Source organism: Thermobia domestica, chromosome 5 (genome assembly GCF_964235325.1).
Source record: "Thermobia domestica chromosome 5, izTheDome1.hap1.1, whole genome shotgun sequence".
NCBI classification, from domain to species: Eukaryota; Metazoa; Arthropoda; class Insecta; order Zygentoma; family Lepismatidae; genus Thermobia; species Thermobia domestica.
In genome coordinates, this window is record NC_137458.1 from 319,317,520 (window position 1) to 319,343,185 (window position 25,666).

Below are 25,666 nucleotides of genomic sequence, written 5' to 3' on the forward strand. Positions count from 1 at the left end.
AGAACCGGAAGTTCCTTTTTGTGGATCTAATGTCGTGGGAAACGTGTCTGCGAACAATTTGTTCATATTAGGTATCTTTGTACATCATCGGGTAATATCCCGAATAAGAGAAAAGTGTTTCAAATTTATGTAAGTTATCCACGTTTTAGTGTTGTTGGAACTGATATTTCCATAAAACTGTTCCTTAACTTGAAACATGGTTCAGCGGTTAACGTATCGTCGTAGGCTATCCTACAATACCAAGAGTAACAGAAGACGAATGTAAGTATAGTTAAACAATATATATTTGTGTATTTATGTTTATACAAAAACTTCGGAAGTGAAGATATATTTCCTTCATTATTTAAGCTGTGCAAGTCAGGTTTACGCACACCGCTGGAACTACTTGTTGAAAATTATAATTCTGTAATTTTCCTATTGTTTAAAAGTTATAAAAACTAGATTAAAAAAAAACTCATAGTACTAGGTGTTCACTAAAATATACGACTGCTGTTCGTCCGCCAGGGCAGAGCGAGCTTGTGCCCCCCCCCCCCTTCGTCACGGTTGCACCCGAAGGAACCAGGCGCGTCAGAGACGGTGGATGTGAGCGTAGTGAAAACTATGGCTTTCGCAGTGAGCCTATAGCATTGTTAATCGTTTCACGCTGATAACGACAAATTTGTAAGCATAAAATACAGCTTTTGTACACTGCAGAAATGCTCCGCCAGCGGAAATTCGGACAAGTTTTTAATTTGATTGGAACGTCCAGTGGAACTTAGCTTCTATGAGAACCAGTACTAGTGACTTCTAATCGAACTAAAGTCTTATCGAAAATTGTATGTATTATTGTCATCTTTCACCAGTGCTAACTTAACCATTGTAGCGCGTGTAACGATTTTATACTAGTTGCCCTACGCTTGTAAACATAATAAACAGCTGGGCATTACTGCTGTATAGCTGGACCAATTTGAAAATCGATAAAAAGTACCTAAATATATTGCATTCGGTTATATTTGTTTGGGTTATATTGAGCTACGTTAGATTACGTTTTTAGGCGTGCTGTTTTATTATACGGATTCATGGTAGGCCTATAAGTAGTAGTACGAACGGGTTAGAAGCCCCGCAGGGGTTGGGTGGGTTCTGTTCCTCACATGAAACGGGCAAATTAAAGACGCCCAAATTTTTCTGTACATTTTATTATCTATAGATCTGTATAATAAGACAAGTGTACCTCTCCGCGAAATAGTCCATTCTCCTCCACATACAGTGCCGCTTATATCATCAAAAACAACTTTCTTAACTTTTACTATTCCCCTTACTTGACTTTCATTATTCCTCACATACATAAATAAATTATCCAATTGACTTGGTAAATTTCGTAAATTGGTCTGGCGATATAGCAGTTAACCCCACAGCTGAATTATTTGCTATTTATTGCTGTGGCCTGCAGAAATTTGGTGTAAACTTTACAATACACGCTCCAACTACGCATCGATAAATAGGGTAGTGGTAGGAACGGGTTAACTTAAGGTTAGGGAAGTTTTGACCCATTAAAGTGTAATTTCTCATTTCTGAACGAGTAGGCTGTATACCACCTGCGACGGGCATTGTAAAGTTAACCTGAAATCGTTCCTAATGAACATGTCTTTCCATGCAAAGTACTAAATTTTGCAAAAAGTGATGTACCTAAACTTGACCAGCACCATTTAAACTTTGTTTCTTACGGAAGGATTTGATACCTGGGTACATATTCACTTTTGTTATTTTTACAAATGCAACGTCTTTTCGGTTAAATACGGTCAACGTATACAAGGTGACAGCTAAATACTAGAATTGTATGTAACCCACTCAGTAGCAGGACTAAATTGGTGGACCCACGCGGGATGCGTCCGTAATAGGAGAGTAACGAATTAAAATAAGTATCCAGATATTTGTATAGAGATAGGTTTCGCCGGTAAGAACCAGATGTTTCACTTAACAGATTGCTTGGTAAATAATTCACACCCTTTGATACTCTTACGTAGTTATGTCAGTGTGTTTTAGAAGGGCTTAACCGTTACTTTTAAAAGTACAGCTACAAACATAGGCTGTAAAAACGGCAGTGCTAAGAACACCAACCAGCGTTCGGTACTTTCTACTAAAAGGTACAAATTGCATCCATTAGTCAGCGGAGGGGTCTTGCTTTCCTCACTATGTTGAAGGTCTTAAAAAAAATAGTCTTCCCCGCTGCTCATCATGACCTAATACACTGTCTTAACTTTACTTCGTAATGGCATCCGTATACGTGAATGCGTGCATATAACGTTCCACTTTTGTTGATATATTTCGACGTTATTAGACATGTCACAGGTAAGATCCCCACATCTTTTTGTTACATCTTCAATGTTCGTATTGACAATACATATTTCTTTCGTAAATTCTGAAAATCTATGGATTCATAAACTTCATTGGCACCAGGGGTTAACTTTACAATGTCCGCTTCAGCTGGTATATTCACTCAGAAACTAGGAATTATACTTTATTAATTTTATGAAAACGGATCAAAACCTATCCTTTAGCTAACCCGTATCTACCCCTACTCTACTTACGTTTATCTTACTCTACTCCGTCCTACCCCACTCTACCACACCGTTTTAAAGACGCCTTACTTATCGATGCGCAGCTGGGTCGTGTATTGTAAAGTTTACCCCTGGACAGTTTAAACTGTCCAATTCACAATTTAGTCACCACTCTTTTTGTAAAGAGCGTAATTGTCTAGACTAGGGATGGCCAGATCCGGATATTTTTGGATCCGGATCCGAAAAAAGAGATCTTGGATCTGGACCCGAAAAACCGGATCTTGGATCCGGATCTGAAACTGTCAGAAAATTCGGGTGTTCCGAATAAGCAAAATTTTCGAAATTATTGACAAAATTTTCATTTCTATGCTTAAAATAAGATTTTAAGACACTTTTGGTATCTGATCGTGTGACAGCCTTGCGTTCTCTTCATTCTGTTGGTATTTGGTTTTCGTGCCTTAATATGTCACAATTACTCCAAATTTGATTGAGTAAAACTGTCGACTTTGGTGAGAGCAATCTCATTGTTAGATTCGATTCTAGTGGAAAAATTTGTCCTTTGTTTTCTGTAACAATAGTCAAATGCTGGGATGAAACCTTAGTCTCAAGCCCAAGCTTCTTCATTAGGCTCAGGCTGCTTACTTTTCTAATTCTTTCTGAGTTATTGTGGTCACTGAATGAGGCCATTTCCTAGTCGTGATGGGCTAGGCCATTGCTAATAGAACAGCCCATAAAATATAGATCAAATCAAATTAAGGAGCAACTTCCTTTTCTTGCTCTTGATAAGCTTTTTTTCTTTCTTTAAAAATACGTTTCTCTGTGACCATACCACTCCAGTTACAATTAAGAATTGTAGTAGAGATAAAGTTCTAAATGGCAATTAATGTATCAAAATCAATGTATTAATGTACTGTATGTGTATACAAAATACCATATGGAGCCTCGAGCAGTAACACGTATCTTTGTAATTAGTAATCCACTACTATTAACTCTGCATAGGTTGTATAAGGAGCTATATCATTCATGTAAACACATAGGCGGGTCCAGGGGGAGGGCGAAAAGTCGTTCGCCCTACCCAGCGCCACCATTAAAAAAAAACAGTGTATTTTAGTAATAATTTGTGGCAATTTCAGATCATCTAAGTAATTTTTCACTGCTAGCATCTCCAATCGCCCCCTCCAAGAGTCCGTTCTGGATTCGCCCCTGCGTAAACATAATATACAACTCATTCAAGAGTACATTTTGGTGGCTTTTTAAAAGTTTTATTTTAAAGGACTCATTTCTCGTGGCTACTTATGCAATTTTGTCCACAGGCATACATGCAATTTCCAGCCATTACGCAAATACATTTATATACTTAATAGACCTCGGCTAGTTGGGGGCTTTGCCACTAGACCCCCGTTACTAGGGCCTCGCACCACAAAAGCCTCTAATTATAATCAATTTAAAAAGAAATGTCTGGGAATTTGCCCTTAGACCTTCTGATATCTCATTTGATCGGCCTATGACCTCGTACCTCGTAAACCTACAGCCACACCGAATCTCAGTTCAAATATCAAGTTGTATGTAATAACATTCCGGTATCCCGAGATATACCGAATTTCAGTGCGAGTACATGGGGGCTTTCCCCCCAGCCCACACATTTGCTCGGTCTACGGCCTCGCACATCATACGCCTGCAAACATAACGAATTTTTAAGGGGGCGCGGTGGCTCAGTGGTAGAGCGTTCACCTCCGGTGCTTGGGGTCCCTGGTTCGATCCCAGCTCGCGCCGTGTGGACTTTGTGGTGGACAAACACCGTGCTCGTGGGTTTTCCCGTTTCCTCCCACTTTCTTCATTCCACCATTTCATCTATTTCTTATAATCACAGTCTCCTTTAGCCTAACCGGGATAATCGTGGGACGTAAAACCCAAGGATTTCATTTCATAACGAATTTTTGTTCAAATAACAAGTTTCAATTCTCTAACATTCCAGGATTCCGAGATATAAAAGTCTTTTCTCCCCGCCAATTTTCTTCCCTTCTAAGACATACATCAAAAAACGCTGAAGTACATACCTAATTATTTCAAATGAAAAGTCCAAATACCAAATTCTATGCTCCTAACCTTCAGAGGTTCCCAGATATCGACATGTTATTATAAGAATTACAATCCCCACCCTCTTTCCTTTCCATCTCTTTTCTTTTCCTTTTTACTGAAACGTCAAAAAACACTGAAACACGTCAAATTATTTTCAATGAGAAATGCAAATACCAAATTTCAAGTCTCTAACCTCAAAGGATTGAACATATTAATACAATAATTGTAATCCCCACTTAATTTTCTTCTCGCCCTTTTTCTTACCTTCTGGGCCACACACACATATATATATATAAAAACGTTGAAATACGTATCTAATTATTTTAAGTAAGAAGTCCAAATACCAAATTCCATGTTTCTAACCCTTTAAGTTTCCGAGATATAGGCATATTATTATACTAATTGCAATAATTTCAATTACCACCCCTTCTTTTACTTTCTACATCTTCCCTGCCCCTTCTAATTTAAATATCAAAAAACACTTAAAAAAGTATCAAATTATTTTCAATGAGAAACCCAAATACTAAATCTGAAGTATCTAACGTCAAGAATCATCAATATTTTCCACCCCATTTTCCCCCTACCTCGTCGAATTTCCCAAAGCCCTTCCTTAGTGGTATCCTACGTCACAAAGCCTATAAACTGTCCAAATTTCAAGTTTGTAGCTTAAGCGATTTGGCCTGTACGGTAATCTGTCACTCAGGACTTTGCCCTTTTTATATAGAGAGATTTAAGATTTTATGGGAAAGCCATGGATTTTGTTCTAAGGCCGCCAGTGTCTTAGAAATGTAATAGCTTTGCTATAAACTTTAAGCAATCAACTGACTGATCTGCGTCTATATGTATTATGTAAAATACCGCTTATGATATTTATTTTGCTCGTAATAAAAAAATATAGAAATGATGACGAAAATTCAAAGACATCCATGATTTTAGCGTAATTCTGCAGGAGTTCAGATCATTGGATTAATCATAAAAGCCGACTGTATAAGATAGACTACATTAATTTCTAATGTGGCACAAAGAAAATATGCAGCATTACTATGCAGTTTTTCAACGTTTTAACTCATTCTGAAAATATTATCATAGGTCTCACAAACAATCGAATTTTAATCCTAACTTGATTAATATATAACAAAAGGCAGATCTATACAACTACTGACTTGCGATGAAAGTGGCATACTTGTAGTACGTTTAAAGATATACTAAAGACAATGATGGGGTGTGCGCAACAGTGGTCTAACCCCGAAAAATCTGAAAATGAGATTTTGATGTAATCTTTTGTCATTTAAATTGAATTGTCTTCCCACTGAGTTAGATAAAATTCACCTAGTAAATTTTATATTTGGTCTAGGAATTAATTCGTGCGGTTGGTACGCACACATTGAAGCTGTAGTACAAACACAAAATACATAAATACCTTAAGAAAAATATTGTCCATCGCTAGCCACCACTTTCGCCCATCTGTCAGGCATGTACGGATTCCGTGGCGAAAGAAGTCCTCATCCTTGGAAGCGATCCAGTCAGAGACCCATGTTTCGATATCTTCTGAAGAAGTAAACCGCTGTCCAATCAACTCGTTGTTCATGCAATCGAACAAGTAGTAGTCCGAAGGAGCAACGTCTGGTGAATACGGCGGGTGGGGTAATACTTCCCATCTGACATTTTCTAAATAGGTTTTGACCGGTTTTGCGACATGTGGGCGAGCGTTATCATGTTGAACAATAAGTTTATCATGTCTGTTCTCCCATTCTGATCGTGTTCTGGCCAGAGCTTGCTTCAAACGCATTAATTGTCGTCGATAACGTTCTCCATTCATAGTTTCACCCGGTTGCAGCAGCTCATAGTACACCACACCTTTCATATCCCACCATATGCACAGCAAAACTTTTGCACAGTGAATATCTCGTTTTGGTTGTGATGGACCTGGTTCACCTGGTTTCACCCAGGCCTTTTTTTCGTTTAGGGTTCTCGTAATGGATCCACTTCTCATCACCCGTAATAATTCGATGCAGAAACCCCTTTCTGCTCTGTCGTTGAAGCAGCAATTCGCAAATGGTTTTTCGTCTTTCAACGTCTCTGTCTTTCAATTCATGTGGAACCCAATGTGACATCTTTTGAATCATTTCCATGGCTTTCAAGCGTTTGGAGACTGTTCTTTGATCAACGCCTAATGCTGCTGCAAGTTGTTCCTGCGTTTGACACGAATCCTGCTCGAGCAATGCTGTCAATTCTTCGTCTTGAAATTTTTTTTGGCTGTCCAGCTTGCTCTTGGTCTGCCAAGCCGAAATCACCACTTCTAAACCGTGCAAACCACTTCTGACACGTTCGCTCAGCTAGAGCATGGTCACCATACACTTCCACCAAAATACGATGACTTTATGTCGCACTTTTCTGCATGTTAAAGTAATGCAGCAGGACACCCCGCAAAAACACTTTATCAGGCACAAATTGCACCATGTTCACTTAACTACAAACTGGTGTTGTTGACGCTTTAATCCACTGCCCTATACTACGAACGATACGCGATGACAGGGGTTTGCAACACATGTGTGGATACACGGAACTGTGGGACGCTCCGTTAGTTGCGCCATCTCTTGTCCACCCGCACGAATTAATTCCTAGACCAAATACATATGGATATTTTAGTTCTGGGTCTCAATCTAAGGCCTAAAATATTCAAAACAGGAGTCCGAATCTGAAGTTCGAAATTTCGGGTGTGGATCCAGGAACCGGATATTCGGATCCGGATCCGTCTGGCCATCCCTAGTCTAGACTCGACGCAAATTGAAATAGGCCAACATATAAATAGAAATTTTACGGGTAAAATATCACTTCACAAAGACTTATTTTCGACAGAATCTTATTTAGTGAAGCGGCTAATCTATAACTATCGTAATGAGGTGGAAGTAATAAAAGTTGTGCCTGTCATATATGTGCCAGTAAGGAATATGGCACACTATATACACCAATATCTTACATTCATTTGTCTCCTAACGTAGACTTGAAGTGTTGATAATTTCAAATAGCTTCGTGCACTAACCTTCTGTGTTACTCGCTTGTCGCTCATTCGGGTTCCTCCACGCCTCAGAGTTTTACAAAAATAATAGTCTGGTGTAAGCATGCAAAATAAAAGTCCACAATAGAATGAGTCCTGCTTATTCTATGTTTGAAACTATGTATGATTTAAGTGAAAGTGAAATCTGACGAAAGCAAATACTTGTTAACACTAATCTATATTTGCTTTGGGTAGTGTGTATTTTTGTTAGTGTATTTAAAGCACTAATACACTAATATGAAAATAGTTACAGTAGCGTATTTCAGTTTTATTATACCTTTAATAATTCGAATGTCCACTGACTTCTTTGTCAAGCCTTTGAAGTTTATAATTGGTAGATTTTGCATATTGGTCCTGTGATTTGTATCCAACTTTTATCAGGTAATGTTCGTTAGTTCATAACCCGCTAAAATGTATAAAATTTCAAACTTATCTAAATAGTGGGAAAGTGGTGATCATTTAATTATATTTCTGAAACAAAATCACCAAAAATTAAAAAGTAGAAAGGAAAGAAATTGTAAAGAAACTGATTAATTCCTCGTAGCGCAATACAAAATGTTGTAACGACAATGACATAACCCTTCCTACTTCCATTTACATCGATCTTCTTCCAAATATACAATATCACTATTTAAATATCCAAATAATCAAATTCAATTCATGCACCTTACGAATAAAACAACAGAAACGTTAAAAATACCTTACAAAATTACATCGTTTTTTTTTTTTTTTTTTTTTTTTTTTTTTTTTTATATATATATAAAGTGCCGTATCCCGTGACCGAGTAACTCTGTCACACAAAAAACATGGACATAAGGACAACATTACGTCAGCATCAATTACCATGAATCAACACTAAAGAGTGCTAACACCAGCACTCTCACTCTCAACCAAAACACAGTATATCGAAGTACGTGTTCTCTTGAAATTAAAAGCCAGTGGAGCTAGAGAAATAATATAAATCAATAAATAAACACGAAAGCTGAAATATATATATATATATATATATATATATATATATATATTTGGTCTAGGAATTAATTCGTGCGATTTTTAATAAAAATTGAAGCTTTATTTCAAAAACAAAGTAAATGAATACGTTAACAAAAATATTGTCCATCGCTAGCCACTACTTTCTCCCATCTTTCAGGCAATTTACGGATTCCGTGTCAAAAGAATTCCTCATCTTTTGACGCAATCTAATCAAAGATCCATTTTTCGATATTTTCTGAAGAAGTGAACCGCTGTCCAATCAAATCGTTATTCATGCAATCGATCAAGTAGTAGTCAGACGGAGCAGTGTCTGGTGAATATCGCGGGTGGAGTAACACTTTCCATCCGACATTTTCCAAATAGGTTTTGACCGGTTTTGCGACATGTGGTCGAGCGTTATCATCTTGATAAATAAGTTTATTCCTGTTATTATGCCTGTTATTCCATTCTGGTCGTTTTCAGGCCAGAGCTTGCTTCAAACGCATTAATTGTTGTCGATAGCGGTGTCCATTAATAGTTTCACCAAGTTTCAGAAGTTCATAGTACACCACACGTTTCAAATCCCACCATATATACAGCATAACCTTTGCACAATGAATATCTCGTTTCGGTTGTGAAGGACCTGGTTCACCTTGCTTCACCCAGGCCTTTTTTCGTTTAGGATTCTCGTAATGAATCCACTTCTCATCACCAGTTACAATTCGATGCAAAAATCCCTTCCTTTTCTGTCTTTGAAGCAGCAATTCGCAAACGGTTTTTCTTCTTTCAACGTCTTTCTTTTCAATTCATGTGAAACCCAATAAGACATCTTTTGAATCATTCCTATGGCTTTGAGACGTTTGGAAACTGTTGTTTGCTCAACTCCAAATGCTTCTGCAAGTTCGTCCTGCGTTTGACACGAATCCTGATCAAGCAATGCTCTCAATTCTTCATCTTCAAATTCTTTTGGCTGTCCAAATTGCTTTTGGTCTTCCAAGCTGAAATCACCACCTTTAAACCGTGCAAACCACTTCTGACACGTTCGCTCAGCTAGAGCATGGTCACCAAACACTTCCACTAAAATATGATGACTTGCGGTAGCACTTTTCTTCATGTTAAAGCAATGAAGAATAACTCCCCGCAGAAACACTTTATCAGGCACAAAATGCGCCATTTTCAGTTGAAAAAAAAATATTGTTGTTTCCGCTTCAAGCAACTGACATATACTAAACAAGATGCTCAATGACAGTAGTTTTCAACGCATGTTTGGATCAACGAAACTATGGGACAATAAGCTAGTTACGCCATCTTTTGTAAAACCGCACGAATTAATTCCTAGACCAAATATATAACACGAATGAGTTAACGAGAGACAAATTACTAAAAAGTTACTGTCCCGAAGTGTGTATTCATTCAAGAACAAAACACTTGCAAAAAGTAGGAGCAGCTAATAAAATAGATATTGAAGGGGACAACCCCCTCTAACCCGCAATATAAACTAAATAAAAATTACGTTGCTATTATAGTAAATATTTAAATATGTTCAACAATTTCAAAATGGTATCGTAACGTAGTCACCGCACTACTTTCGTAACAATTCGTCTCGTGATACAAACTAAATCCCTTTAATCTTTTAGTAGAGTTAAATCCCAGAACTAATAGGTAAAATAAAATTAGTAAGATTAACTAAGAATTCGGTTCACCTAGAAGAAGATTACAATGGACATTGAAATTGTTACGCTTTCATAAAATCCAAATGCACTGATGTGTTACTTATTATTTTATATAACTGTGTATTATGCACAAAATGAACATCTTAATGAAATAGATTAATTTTAGCCCAATAGGTATGCTGGGTCATTCTCAGTCTCCACGATATATTTACTCTAACGAACAACCTGAAATAGGATTTTCATCTTATTTTATCAAGAATTTGGGTGTTAACATTTGGAAAAATCGTAATTTACAAAAGGAGATTAATATTTCTGGATTTTTTATTGTGTCTGTGTGTGAAGGGGGGGTGTAGGCGACAAACATGTACGTACAGTATTAACGTAGCAATAATATTGAGAAGTGTGCTCATTGTCATGCAGTTCTGCGGAAGGAGAACATTCAACTTAATGTAGGCGACAGTCACAGAACACGATACAAGAACTGACAGGATTTTTTTTTTTTTTTGTGGTTTAAAAAAACGGTTGGTTTAAACCAAAAAAAAGAACGAAAAATGCTTTAAATCGTGTGAACTTCATGGTGACGTTTCCCCATATCACACCAACTGCATTACGTTATTCTACTTTTCACCTTTTAATCAAGGGGTCCCGTGTTCAATTCTCGGTCAAACCACAGCCCATGTTTCAAGTGTAAACCAGGCAGCGATTCGAGGTATCACTTTAAGCGAAAGTCTTCTCCGTGATAACCTTGGTATTTTATAAGGATGTTAAGCCTAAACATACGAAACGAAACCAAATTATATATTTCTACTTGCCTGAATGCCTGTTGTTTTATATAGCAGTCAAGGTTGCTTAAATATATTGATAAAAATTGGCAAAATGTATCAACTGCCTACGTAGCTTCCAACATCAGCTTGGATTCGACTTTGTTTTAATTTTATTGAATGATATCTACATACCAAATTTGTAATTTAATACATCAGTTTTAGCGTAGTGATTGTGATACGTTGACCTTAAAATTTTACATACAAATACATTTAAAGTAATAACAGGATTTTCCCAATGGCTAAGGCGGGAGTTTCCCGATTTATATTTAATTTTGTATAATGTTTTTACTTGTGTAACTGTTTATCATTTTGTCCTTCTGAAATGACTCTTGACAATTATATTAACAACTAGGCCTATATAAAGATCAGTACAACTTATTTTTATTAGGAGTTCTTCGTGAGTAAGTCGGCAATTGCATTTGTGACCAATTAGTCCCGGTTTCGTGTCGAAATGGACAATTTCTCGTGAATGTAAGCGGAGAAGCGGTTTGGATTCTACTTTAAGCTTATGTGGCCTCTTCCAGCATAACCTTATTGTTACATAATAACACCAAGGCGAAGCAAACTGATTTCTGTCCATTTCTAATATAAATACATAGAGTAAATTATTTAAACCAAAAAAACTTTTTTTTTTTTTTAATAAAAACCATGGTTTTTGCCAACCCTGGCACCTGACGGCACTCAATTTTATTTCACGCTGTCATTTCAAAACATGGATACCTAAACCTGGAAAGCATCAATCGTATTAATAGTCATACGAAAAATATGATGTAACGTGAATATTTATATTACCGTATAAAAAATTGCAAGAATAGAGGTCTTAGAGAAGGTATGCAGTGAAGTAAGTAGTGTTCGCCCGAACACTTAAGGTGTGAACAAGTGTAATTACATCTTTTAAAAGATTAAAAAATAGGTGATTTAAGTATATTGTACAATTTGTATAACAAAAGATAATGAGAGTTAGTTGTCATCAGTGTTGTATGGGTGTTTTAGGGAACATTTTTATAATGCTGCCGCAATACAAAGGAACGTTTCTAGAATGGCGTAATACAAAACAGTCCGGGTGTAGTGCAAGAGAGGGGCCCACGAAGCGGTATAAGTTTACTTTATGGAATTTGTAGTTAGTGAGCTGAGTGGATAACCTCAGAATCTATACTTGAAAATTGCTCTTCTTCCTTTATTTTAGCTTTGCATTCCTGATAACTGCCCTCACTTATATATTTTGCCAAGTCATTTGATTTTCAGTTCAACAATCTGGTCGATACATGGATCTACAAACCTTTTTTTCAGCTGATACAGACTCCCTTATGTTTGTATGTAGCTTCCGAATTTTCGGAGTTGTTAATTCCAGTAGCGTATGGAATTCTGAGTAGTCCAGTCTGTAGAATTTTTTGTAGGAACGAGGAGGATCTTCTGCAAGTAGTTGATTATTATTCACCATTAAAAATATGTAGCTTTCCTGTGCATTGTTGCGGCGAGGAATCCATGGTGCAGTTTTACTATACGGATCCATAGATTCTAAAATGTACAGAAGATATTGGGCAAGTCTTCAATTTGTCCATGTTATGTCGAGAACAGAACCCAATCAGTCCCTGCGGGGCTTCTAACCCGTTCCTCCTCCTCCTCCTCCTCCTCCTACTACTACTACTACTACTACTTCTTCTACTATTACTTCCTTCTACTACTACTTCTAGTTCTTCTTCGGATCCGTATAGTAAAACTGCACGGAATCCATTCCCTGGCCCAGCATTCCTCTTTTTCTCTTTTTTTTTTTGGGGGGGGGGGTGCTTTTATGCCAATAACAGAGCAGATATTGCTGTGTGGCTATTTCATCCTCTTCGGATGAACTCATATTGTGAAATAGAAACACAATATATGTTTACGATTACGATAGTTGATTGTCCTGTATGTTACACATTCTTAAGTATTTTTCGTCTGTTTAATACAGCGGCCACGAGAGGCTCTAATGGTGAAAGCTACCTAGCTTGAAGGATTGTCTGAGACCCCTACATCACCTCAGGATAAAAGAAATTGCATGGAAGTTTGTGTTAGGTAACACTGTCAAGTTGTAACCTGGGTTGAGGCCTCAGTTCACCGTTCACGCCCATGTGAGAGGGGATTTAGTAATTATTGAATGCTTGAGTTTGTGTGGAACTTTTTTTTTTTTTTATCTGGATGTACCGTATAATAAAGGCTGAGGTTGATATGTAAGTTGAACAAGTGGTAATTGAGAAAATTATAAAATAAATAAGAGAAATAATTGAAGAGATGGTGTTTTTCTCTTTCCATTTTTGCAGTTTCCTGAAGTTCTTAGTAACCTATTCAATGTTTTTAAAATCAAAACAGAAAATGGTTTATTGTTAGCTAACCTTTTTGGGTCTACGCGTTTTTCTTTCTTCCTTTTTTCCTACACTTCCGTAGCCTTTCGCCACAGTAGCAGGAAGGAGTTACTCTCTCATTTCCCTTATATTGGAGGGATTGTGATTTCCTAATTATCCCTTATTTTGTAACTCTCATATAAACCTAAACTTTTATTAAAATACTCAGATGAAAGGTTAACTATATAACCGGAAGCAAGATGCATTCGATATATGATATGGGATGAGTAAAGAATGTAATGTAAAAAAATATTTGAAGCTAATGAGCTGTAATGTTTACACCTTGTAATATTTAATCCTTGTTGGTACAGTGGAGCCGTATATTTACTGAAGAAATGACTTGTGTTCTTAAGAAACAATGTATACTCATGTCCAAAATTATTGTCGCATGTCTATAAATATGTTGTTGTAGGAATATAATTTGATAATGAATTCGCCCGGTATTTCTTGTAATGTTAGTATGTGTATAATCGGCAACGACATGTATGTAGCAAATTTCATGTGAAAAGAGCAGTAAATAAGAACAATAAAACGAAAATAAATTTTTCTTGTTCATTTAGCAACAATTTGTTTTACTTATTCTAATTTTCGTATTTATAATTCTTTTCCTATGAAATTTCGCGATTATAAACACAGTATCAGTATTAAAAGTACCCTACAAAATAATTATGAAATTATATTCTTACAAGAAAACAGTTATAGATATGCGAGAATCATTTTGGACATGTGTACCTTACGACTGCATTTAAGTAGCCTACAAGAAGATCCATGGCTTGTTGTTTTTACAATCTTATTTACACAGATGATGGCATGTATTCAATATGATATGGACGGAAATATCCAGTAAATACGTATAATTGTTGCGGGTACTTTTTTTGCTTTCCTTCATAAACTTAGAGAATTCGAAGAAATACGTATAGTTGAGGATATCAGTAGGTTTTAACGATGAAATGCCTTTGTTTTCAGAGTTCGAACTCCAGGTGGTCGTTTGGTTTACCAATATTTGAAGAAGCCCAAAAGCGTCCCACGATGTGGACAGTGTAAAGAAAAGTTGAGAGGCATCGTCCCAGCAAGGTCGATGGAGAGGTCTCGCATGTGTCGAAGGAAGAAGATGGTCAGGAGAGCATATGGTGGCGTACTCTGTCACAAGTGCGTCAAAGAAAGGTATGCGTTTTTCTTTATCTCAGAATATAAAATTTTAAAGTTGGTTCAATTTTAAGAAGTTCGGTGTACCAAAATTCCCTTAAATATTTACCGTCATTGAGACAATATATATTAAACAGTTGCCAGAATGTAGTCAACCGGAACTGGTAGAAATAAACCACTTCCAGTTTCAGCAATCACTATAGAACAAAAGCTGTAATAGGTAGCGAAAAGCAGTTCCGTGCGATCGGTTAACAGTCCCAAAAATACATTTCATTTCATGTCCATCCTTAATTTCTTTCAAAACCGAAACTGACTACAGCTTTCAGTTCCAATATTAATCTACATTGAGCAGAAACAATAAGAGATAACGAAGTTTTTTAGCGTTCTAAGAATAGTAGAATCTTCTCTCTTAACCATCTATTCAAACCAGAAATGACAGAAATCAACCACTTCCGCTTTTGACGTTTATCGCTCTGGTGTGAAATCGGTAATAGATAGCGAGAGGTTGTTTTCTGTAATCAGTTAAGCGTCCCAAGAATATATTGCACTTCTGGAGTAGATTAAAAACGAAAACTAGTATCATACTATAAACAATACAGGAACATGTAACACTTTTGGTATTTCCTTTGCTAATTGAACATTACTACAAATTGCGCTGATCTTATAAGCACGCCAGTTCACGGTTTTGGCCTCCGTGGTCTTATGGTAGCATATCAAATTCTACTTAGTAGGTCAAGCACTTTATCATATGTTCTTTAGGTAACTACGGCTCAGGGCGTATGGATGATGATAGGATGAATTGGTGGAATGAAAACAGTGGAAGGAAGCGGGACCACACCGGAAACTCCCACGCACACGGTGTTTGTCCACCACAAAACTCACATAGCACGAGCAGGGATTGATCCGACGACCTCTAGCACGAGATGTGAGTGCTTTTCCTAATGAGCCACACACACAAAAAAAATTGTAAGTGGCGTACTTAAAAAGGTAGGTTACATGTGTAATTCCTGTAGGTTTTGGACTTAACGTACAACAGACGTATAACTGAAAACGCATGTTTTATAATACTTTCCGAATAAGAGTTCCATCTATACGTACTTTTCGTATCAATAATATAAGCAGACAGGATCTCATATACAAATGGACGTATATAACATATAACTGAGAGATGTAACATAAGTATCTGCATCTGATAAACGGAAGACTGTTAGATGTCTGACATCCTGCAACGGCATGATGTAACACATAAGGGCAGTGCGTATGTACCATATGCATAACGTATGCTCCATACTGGCTTCTGTAGTAAGCAAGAGGATTCCGTATATTTGTACAATATACCGCTGTCCGGTAAACTGATTTTTCTTAGTGCACCGTTGTCCCTCGTAGATCAAGCATCGGTTCAAATTCTACGCAGACCGGCCATAGTAACTAGTATTTCTCCTTTTTTTCTGTACTTAGAAGGTAAATTCGGTACCACTAGACATGTCAACTCTGACGCGAAGTCGTAGCAGTGGTCGTAGTAGTGATAGTAGTAATAATAGTACTTTGCAGTATTGAATAAACAGTCATTTTCCCAAACACATTACTTTTAGCATAGGCTGACATTAGTTTCCGATCCGTCTTCCAGAGTGTCCGGGCCAGCCCGGAATATGCCCGGCCCGGTCCAGTAGTTTGAAACGGGCAGGGCTGGGCACATGCGTCCTTGTTTAAAACTATGTGCGTGTTAGAATTTAGACAATTCAAACGCAACTACGTTGAGTTCCGTAACAATCGTGCGGCAAAGAAGGCAGTACCAGTTTGAAAACCAGTCCAAGATAGCCTAAATTGAACATAGGAGTCACAAGTAATTGGTTCTAATATTGAAGAATTTATATAACTAAAAAATTTAAATTTTCCGTTAAAAAAAAAAAAAAACTATTGATAATATACACTCATGTCCAAAATTATTGTCGCATGTCGCGTAAATATGTTGTTGTGGGAATATAATTTGATAACGAATTCGTCCAATATTTCTTATAATGTTAGTATGTGTATAATCGGCAAAGACATGCATGTAGCAAATTTCATCTCAAAAGAGCAGTAAATAAGAACAATAAAACTAAAATAAAATTTTCTTTTCCATTTAGCATCATTTTATTTTACTCATTATAATTTTCGTATTTTTAATTCTTTTCCTGTGAAATTTACCACAAATATACATTTCCCAATTATTCACATAGTATCAGTATTAAAAGTACCCTGCAAAATCATTATCAAATTATATTCTTACGAGAAGACAGTTATAGATATGCGACAATAATTTTGGACATGAGTGTACATTGAGTATTTTCATTTGGAATTTGTTGTAATGGATGTAGAAGATAAATTACGTCTATTACTCTCTCTCTATTTGTAACTCGTCGGTAACATTTGTGTGTCTCGTTGTTAATTACCTAGCGAACGTCAAATCATTTTTAATTGAAACAAGATAATAGGAAGGATAACAGTATTATCCACTCATGGCCAAAATAGGGCGCGATAACTTCAGTTTGCGTTCAAGTGCTGTGGTTCCTACTTCGGTCCCGATTTATAGAAGTTGTGCCGAAAATATTGATCTGTATATTTTCTTTTTCTCATTCTATCATTTCCTCGGATTTGTTGTCTCTCTCAATGTGAAGTTGAACTAATGTTTCATTTTTCTGTCAGCCTTTACTCAGACCTGAAATGGAAGTTCAGTTAATCCTTAGAAAAGATCTCATAGGTTGCAGTTCTCTTGAGGTTGATTTTTAGGGATGCTAAGTGTGATTGCAGAAATAAATTATGAACACATTGCCATCGTAATGTAAATGAATAAGAATTAAGCTCGCTGATCTTTTTCAAACTCCAAAACAGCTTAAAAGTTATTTTATCTCGCTTTTACTAATTTGTTCAATAATACGTAAACTACAGGACGACAAACCAGGTAAAGTCAGAGAAATTGAGAAGACCGAGAATAATCAGGGAAAAGTCAGAATTTCGATTTGCAAGAATGAACTCCCTCCATGTAGTGGACAGTCATCGTCGGAGAGGGGGTGGAGCTGAGAGGATGGATTCATTTTTCATCCATAAATCACCCCTCATGCGCATGTTCTTGCGTGCCCTTTCAGCCGCGAAAGCCGCTATCGAACTCGTGGGTGGTTGGTGGAAGTCTTGGGAAGTGGATGGTCCGTGGACGGTTTTCTTCATCTGAGGTGCACGTGCATTTATCCTGGTCTGTAACTGTGTCAGTCCAGTGTTTGTGTTGTCTTGTGCGCGAGTCTTTGAGAATATCAAAACAAGAAAGTAAAAGAAGAAATAAAAGCACAAAAAAAAAAAAAAAAACACCCTTTGTTCTGTTTGGCATGTGAGGGTTATGTTTTTAGTTTGACAGGTTCTTTCTTTCAGTTCTAACTCTTTTTCCAGAGCTCAGCGTTTTTGTCGACGGGAATGGTTTATTTGCCCCCCCCCCCCATTTCCATTAACCGCGCCAGCCCCACTATGATTGTGCGGTGAGGACGTGCTTGTGAGATAGCTAAGGGAGTTGCGTAAATTCTGCCCGCAAGCGCCCCGGTGTGAAGATGCGGTTTATTTATAAATGTCTATTTAACACTAACTTTTACGGGTACAATAAATAAATAAATAATAAAATTGGTCCGGATTCACCCTCACGTAAGAAGCCCAAACCGAGAGCGAAATAAACTTCAAGTTTTAGATAGTGTGGTAAAAACAAGTATCGTGGTGCCTGTAGTTTGATATCTTATAATTAAAAGATTCTGGTAGCGCCTGTAATTAAAAGATTCTGGTAGCGCCACTGCTGAAGCTAACTGTCCGAATGCTATTAAGAGCTTCTTGTTTTGTTTCCTTATTCATAAAGTTATTATTTATAACGCCAGGCAGGTTAAAATATCAAGAAATACGGATTGGTGAAAACTGGCGACGGGACGCAAACAGCAAAGTTACGTAAATTTACTATCATTGGACCAGTGAACGTGTCAGTAGAACCTCGTCGTCTAGTGAACGTCTCTTCGCGATGTATTATCATGTTGGGATCTCTGCAATAAATGCCACCGAGAAGTAAAAATAAAATCGGAGCTGGCTGACCAACATCTTGTAGAGATAACTCGGATCAAAAGTAAAAAGTCAGGTAAACTAGTTATTATTTACTGATACTGATTCTTAGTCACTGATCTTACTTTCAGTTTGGCTACACTTTCGGACTAAATGAAGGCTGGTTATTACCGACTTAAGGCTCGTCCGTATATCACCAGTTGTCTGCGCTGTATCAAATGTCAACACTCGGGCACTACGACGTCGTGAAAATAGAGTTCTGAAGAATTTTAGTAATTCGCACCTTGATCTGCAGTAAATGTCTTTCCCTGGATTTATTCTTATTCTTAGGACAGATCCTGTAACCATAGTATTACTTATAAATACAGTCATCCAGCATGAGGTCTTAGAACAATTGTGCTTCTTTTGTGACTAGTGGCGACGGTGGAGGTATCGATGTTATTTCAACGGGTGTCCAGAGTGCATATTTCATTCTAGTAAAAAACTTCATGTGCCTGTTTCTCTATGAACGATCAAGTTTTTTGATTCCCATTGTATCGATGGTTTTTGTATCTTTAGGGTGAGACTGATATTTGAGCAGCAGTTTCATTTGCCATCAGTTTGTTTGAAACCAAATGAAATAGACATATGCCTGTTTTAGTATTATTCTTTGAGTGATGTTACAAGCTGATGTACGATAACTTTTAATTTATTTTACCATATTGTTATTGGAACCTAGCTTGGAAGCTCAGTAAGGCAAATTCTTGGACATTGCCTTTCATTAGAAGCCAGCCAATACCGAAAAGATAAGAGCCACTCAATACTAACGAAACTTAAACTAAAGTTCGGAAAGATTGGTTTCTCAAGGTTTAAAATGACAATAACAAAATTACTGAAATAAACCTATTCAACATTGGAGAGGAAAAAAATATTCAAGCATGAGTATTGCAAAAATGTGTACATCAAAGTTGAAGCATCTCGAAGAACTGACAACACCAAAACAAAGAATGGTGCTAAACAATGGATAGCAATACTTTTATTTCACTCAAGCTTTTAACTAATTAATAAAAACTTTCATATTAAATAATTTAACAGAGTATTAATGTCGTTAAGAAGAAAAAAAAAAACTCTAATTTCTTCCAAGGATGCTATGAAATAAGTAGAGGATCTGCCCATAATCTATTTTCATCCTATTAACTCATTGAAGCCAAAGAAACAACAGAGCGTCGTGACTCTCGTTTGCTACTCGCCATCGGATTGGCTACTCTTGTTTCCGCCATGAATGTTGCCTCAAAACATTGCGATCTTAGGCGGAGTGGACAGAGTAGGGGGTAGCGAAACTATCACGTATGGCTTCATGATTTTGTTATATAGGCAGATCCTCTATTTTATAACATTCTTCGTTTCTTCACTAATTCCATGGACTCCACCTGCTTATTAAATCTCATGCACTATCAAGTAACTTACATAGGCATGACGAACAAAATTGGGCTGAAAGAAACCTATTTATCGTTTCAAATACAACATTGCTCCAAGATCACTTCTTTTCAAGCAGCTAACATTGGTGAAGTGGGAGTTGCCTAAAAATCAAGAGTTCACAGAAATTCAGGCGCACGGACCTTCTTGATGTGAAAGAAATCAAAATTAAGCTCCTACATGAACACTCTGGATGGACATTGGAATTTGATTGACACCGTCGCACTCGCAGAAGAACCACAATGGCTTCTGTGAAAACATATTGAATTGCTGTTTATATGTAATGTTCAATTAAAATATATATATATTCATGCATTATTTGTCCTACTCTTGCTAAACGCTATTTTTCCTACGTGCGTATTGACAGTGTTGACAATATATTCAACAAAAATTAGATCTTAATTTCTTAAAATTCTCTGAGACAAGATAAAGGAGAGGAAGCTGATTATCTTTTAAGTTAATTTTTCAAGTACTTTAATGACTTCAGAATTATGTCTTGTTGAAGGATGGAGAGTTTTTTGTTTGTAGTATTCCTAGGGGTCATGACTGAGAATTCTAGTGAAAGTTCAGTAATTGTTGCAGTTTGCGAAAATGTGTATAAGTGTCCAGAATTATTTTAAAATTGAAAAGTTTCATTAAGAGATTATGACTGTCTGTACTTACGATATGATAATAGTTTGTATTTGCTGAAATTGTTGCAGAGTTAGATTTATTCTTTGACTAATCGGTTATATGGAATAATCATCCTCGGTTATGCCATGATTTTATCTATGAATAACATTGTTTAGGGACGTATGCGAAAACTATCTCATAGTAAAAACCAGCTATTTTTAGAAATCTAGACATCTATAATTCTTACACCAATAATCACGAACATTCTGTTAAGAGTGAAATGAATAGAATTAAATCTCGGAGAATGATGATAATGCAGCAATTGACACTTTTCATGTCTGATGAAGTGGTCCAAGTGAGTAGACGTGAACAAATATACCACGACTTAGAAATTTTAAGTGTTTTGTTTCACGACTATGCTGAGGTCAGAGACTCGCTATACTAGTGGCGAAATAATAGGTATGTACCTACGAATGTACTTGTATAATCATGTTTGTCAATGGATTCACTTACACGATGACGTGATGCAGGGTAATTGACTTGGGTACTTGCAAACAAATTCAAAGACTGAATTACAGAGTAGTTCTACAGATAAAGAGTTCTTAAATTAATCATAAATGAATTTTGAAATATCCTTTCACCATCTTTTACAAGTCATTTTGAAGAATAAGGAACTAAAAGTACAATCATGGACAAAAGTTTAACGTAGTCCGTGGTACATCTGAGAGTTTGTCTTTATTTATTGGTTTCAGTCTTAATATAATACTGATCGTGCCAAACGTTCGGGACCAACTTCATTATAAGTAAAGGTGCGAAAAAGTGGAAAGAGATAAAAATTGGTGGAAATAGGTGGTTTTCAATCTAAAATGATGAAAGCTTTCCAATCGCACCAGCCGTTTGGGCTCCACACTGGTAAAAGGCTCCTTATGTTAAATTAAAATGCAACGTTTCAAGTTCAGCAAACTGTTCGAGCGGATCGTAAAGGCACGCAAAAACGACGTGAGGAACGTGCACATTGTTGGATGAGGGAATCCAGAACATCTCTCACCCGTTTTCCAACAATAGTGTATTATTGATATAATAGCCTTCTGAACAACGTTGCTCTTTAATTTAACATAGGGGGCCTTACAATGTGGAGCCCAAACTCTAGCAACTTCCTATCTTCCCATTTTTCATATCTTTACTCTCAGAACAGACTTAACAGTGGCTTTGAACTTTTGGTACACCCTGATATTATATGTACGGCACAAACACTTAATCTTACCATAAATACTGTCCCGAAGTTTTACATTGACACAAAATGGTTAGAGATATTTTAATACCTAACAACATGAGTTACATGAATGCATTATGAACCAAAATCGCAAATAATTGTTCAAAATGGCCATTAGCATGCATACAGAGCTTAAGTCTTTGTGGCAACACAACTATTGGGAAATCTGCAGCTGCCTTCCGAAAAGACCGCTTTAAATTTCCAATATTGGGGTGTTTTTTTGCAAGCTATCTCCTGAAGCTTGGACCACAATTTGTAGTTCAAACGATTTAGGTGCAATCTGAAAGCCAATCTTGCAGACTTGCAGAAGGCCAATCTGAAGTGGAAATGAAGTCCGGAACCGGAACATTTGCCTCCAGCCGCCGCTGGATTGTCTGTGCCTTGTGTGCAGGGGCTGCGTCCTGTTGGCAGCTCTGTCAATGGAAGTGTGTGTTGGTGAGATTCTTGACTAGTCTCTCAAGCACTGTGTCCTCATAGCTCTCACGCCATAACACCATGACTGAGGCAGGATGCTAACAGGCACCCTCAAATTGGACAATATTTATGGTAAGACAAGGTATTATGATCAATGCACTGGTTCAGTTAGTATAGAGTAGTAGTGTTTTCTCTTCTTACTGCACACTCGTCACGTCTCGTAAACCAGAAAAGAATTATTCCGCAGTACCAATTGAATAAGCGATATTGATTAGCATTAAACCTAAGTTCCTCCACGAGAAATCGAGTCAAGAGATCACGCGTGGGCCAATAGTTTGCCTACATGACCGTAGTAATAGCACTGACCTTTTTAATTAACACTGTGGGTACAATAGTAAACCGTTCATCTTTGTTACGAGGGACTCTAGGTTTGCCGGAAATTCACATCGAATGAACTAATCATATGCATGGGTTTTTACGTGGTTTTCCATATTTCCTTCTCAACAATTCTTTAATAATTATTCACTTTATTTAATGGTTAGTCTTTAGTATACGTAGAAATTTCATTCTCTTTAATTGTTTGTACTTTTCTTTTTCAGGATAGTGCGAGCCTTTTTGATAGAAGAACAGAAGATTGTAGTGAAGGTGCTGAAGGCAAGACAGGCAACGGTCAAACCCAAGAAAGGAAAGGACTGATTTCAAGGATTTTAAATTCTAACGTTGTAATATAAGAAATAAAAACACATCGTAAAAGGAAATAGTTTAATTTTATACTCCAAGTATACATACTGTGTTTCCACGCTGATTTTGAATTGGTTTTAAATACTAAGTGTGTAAAAGGGCTTGCTATAAATTTGATTATATATTTGTTAAACTATACCAAATAATGGGTTCTTAAAGTAGTACAATCGTGGATAAATGTTTGTTTTCCTGCCCTTAGTGTATATTTTCGGTTGCATTGTGATACCATAAATTTTCCTAAGATTTGAACCATATTCCGTAACGGTTTGCGTTTTAGTTTGCGATGATCGGCTCAACAGTTACAATTACCAGTATATGTTGTATTATTTGCCTTTCTCTTCGCAAATTTTGCGAAGGCTGTTCATTTTAGTTCGAAAACTTTTTCAAGGAAGGAATATAAAATTTCATCTTAAAATTTAAAATTCAGGTGGATGCCATCGGAAGATAATGCACACTATATTTAACTTTGTAGCCGGGTATTGTCAGTTTCAGCGAAACGTAAAACTGACTTCAAGCTTCGATGAGAAGTTTTATTTATTTATTTACTTTTTTTATACAGATAACAAGCGGTTTGAAAATAAATTTGGTAAAGTTTTTTTTCTTTTCTTTTTTTAATTACAGAGGGTATAATATTGAAATGGGGGAAATTTTCACTAGAGGTCAATGTAGTTTTACGAGGTGCATACCAAAGATATGTTCCGTTCACATATAACTGTGGTCATGTTTACCATATGGGTGATACCTCTCCATTTTTCAACATATTTTCCGTTTATCTCCACACCATCCAAAATTGAGTATCTACATTTCAAGAGTATCAGCACGCGGTCATTTTTGGTGTATGTGTGTGTTTGTGTACTGGTAAACTTTTCGCAAGATCATAGTTGTGGAAGCTGATCTATTAGTCGCCATCTACCACTACATGGTACTGAACTTGATACTTTCTACGAAATATTCTTACGAACAAATTCAAAATGAGTGTCAGTGTTCGTTTGCGATGGAGGTGAGTAGCCTAAGTTCAGTAAAGCATTAAGTTTTATCGCTACTGGCTAAGGGAAGAAATCTACAGGAATTAATATATTAGGTAACCTAGCTTTCCTTAGCTTGTAGCGAAATAATATTTACCGATGCGACTTCTCTCAAGACTCGCCAGTGCTATGCATTACTCTGTTCATTTTAGAATGTCCTAATATGAAGAAAAAAAAAATGTGAGAACTCCAAGAATGTAATGTTCTTATCGACCAATGCTTAGAGGGGGAGGGGGACCTATAAAACACACGTTTCATTCATTACAATTGAGAGGGGCAGCTATATGTGTCACCGCTGCTCTAGCATGAGGCGTGACTCAACGCGGCTAGAGATGGTCATCAAAAAAGAGGAACTTCTGGATGAAAATTTCTGCTTTGCAAGGAATTTTGGAATTTGGTAAACTGCAAAAAGTCACTCAGCCAAATCTAAAGATTACTGTAAGGATGGGAGAGATTCAGTGTATTTGTGCTGCAAATAGTCCAGGATATTGGCAGCTCTGTGTGGTGGTGCATTGTCCCACCGCAGGAGAAACTCCGAACTTGCGAGCTGTGGTTGATTTTCTTGGAATTGAAGAGGCAATCTTTTCTCCAAAGGTTGCGCTACTATTGGCCAGTGATCGTATTTCCGTTTTATCCTAGAACATGCAGAGAGACTTCTTCGTTTCAAATGACCGTGCGAATTTTATTTTTTTTATTTATTTATTTTTTGGTTAGAGGCGAGGAGGAATATTCTTTGTGTTGACTGTCGTTTTGGTTTGGGATTGAAGATAAATATTTTGTCAATACTGATCGGGGGATTTTTCCATTGACAGTAGTTTCTGGTCAGTAGATCAATGGCAATTGTCTTGCGGAACATCTTCACATAGCCCAACTGCCTAGATACCCAATGTGAGCAGACTTTTTAAGCTTCAGATGTTTAGTCGATATATAATCCACGACGGCGTGCCAGAGCCCTAAATGGTTGCAAATGTCCTAGAATTCGGAGCCGCATCATCAGGTTCGCGATATATGGGCACATTCTGTAACGGTTTGCATTCGTTTATGTAGACGTGAATTTTGCGAAGACTTACGAAATGACCCTCAGAAGCATATCTTATCCCCTTGCTTCGGGAGATACAAAAATATCGGTTGAGTGTATTAAAGATATGCGAATGCCGTTTAAATGAATTCTTCCCACTATTGTAAACTGGAGTGCATGGACCCTGTTTGAATGAGATGGGACGTCACTCTATAAAGTAGCGTAGCCAACGAGGAAGTGCACTATGGTTCACTGTACATCTCAAGTTGAAAGTCGAAAAAAATGCTTTATACGCGATTATGGCTAGGGCTTTTTACTTTGCGATAACTGGTATAGTGTTTTTTTTTTCGTTGCGTTGTGATCCGCTAATTTTGTGGAGACTTGATAGGGAATGGA

The 25,666-nt window shown here is 37.0% G+C and overlaps 1 protein-coding gene across 1 annotated transcript; it reads left to right on the forward strand.

Annotated features, from left to right (window-relative positions):
- Positions 1-23,244, forward strand: LOC145686814 (large ribosomal subunit protein eL34-like). The gene is made up of 3 exons (XM_081760510.1): positions 1-261; positions 14,488-14,685; positions 23,086-23,244. The coding sequence occupies exons 1-3, from the start codon at positions 197-199 to the stop codon at positions 23,180-23,182; spliced, it is 360 nt and encodes a 119-aa protein (XP_081616636.1). The 5' UTR covers positions 1-196; the 3' UTR covers positions 23,183-23,244.
- Positions 23,245-25,666: the final 2,422 nt, after the last annotated feature.

Coding starts and splice junctions, on each gene's coding strand:
- LOC145686814 (XM_081760510.1), top strand. CDS start 197: ATGGTTCAGCGGTTAACGTATCGTCGTAGGCTATCCTACAATACCAAG. Junction 262..14,487: donor AAGAGTAACAGAAGACGAAT/GTAAGTATAGTT, acceptor CTTTGTTTTCAG/AGTTCGAACTCCAGGTGGTC. Junction 14,686..23,085: donor CACAAGTGCGTCAAAGAAAG/GTATGCGTTTTT, acceptor TTTCTTTTTCAG/GATAGTGCGAGCCTTTTTGA.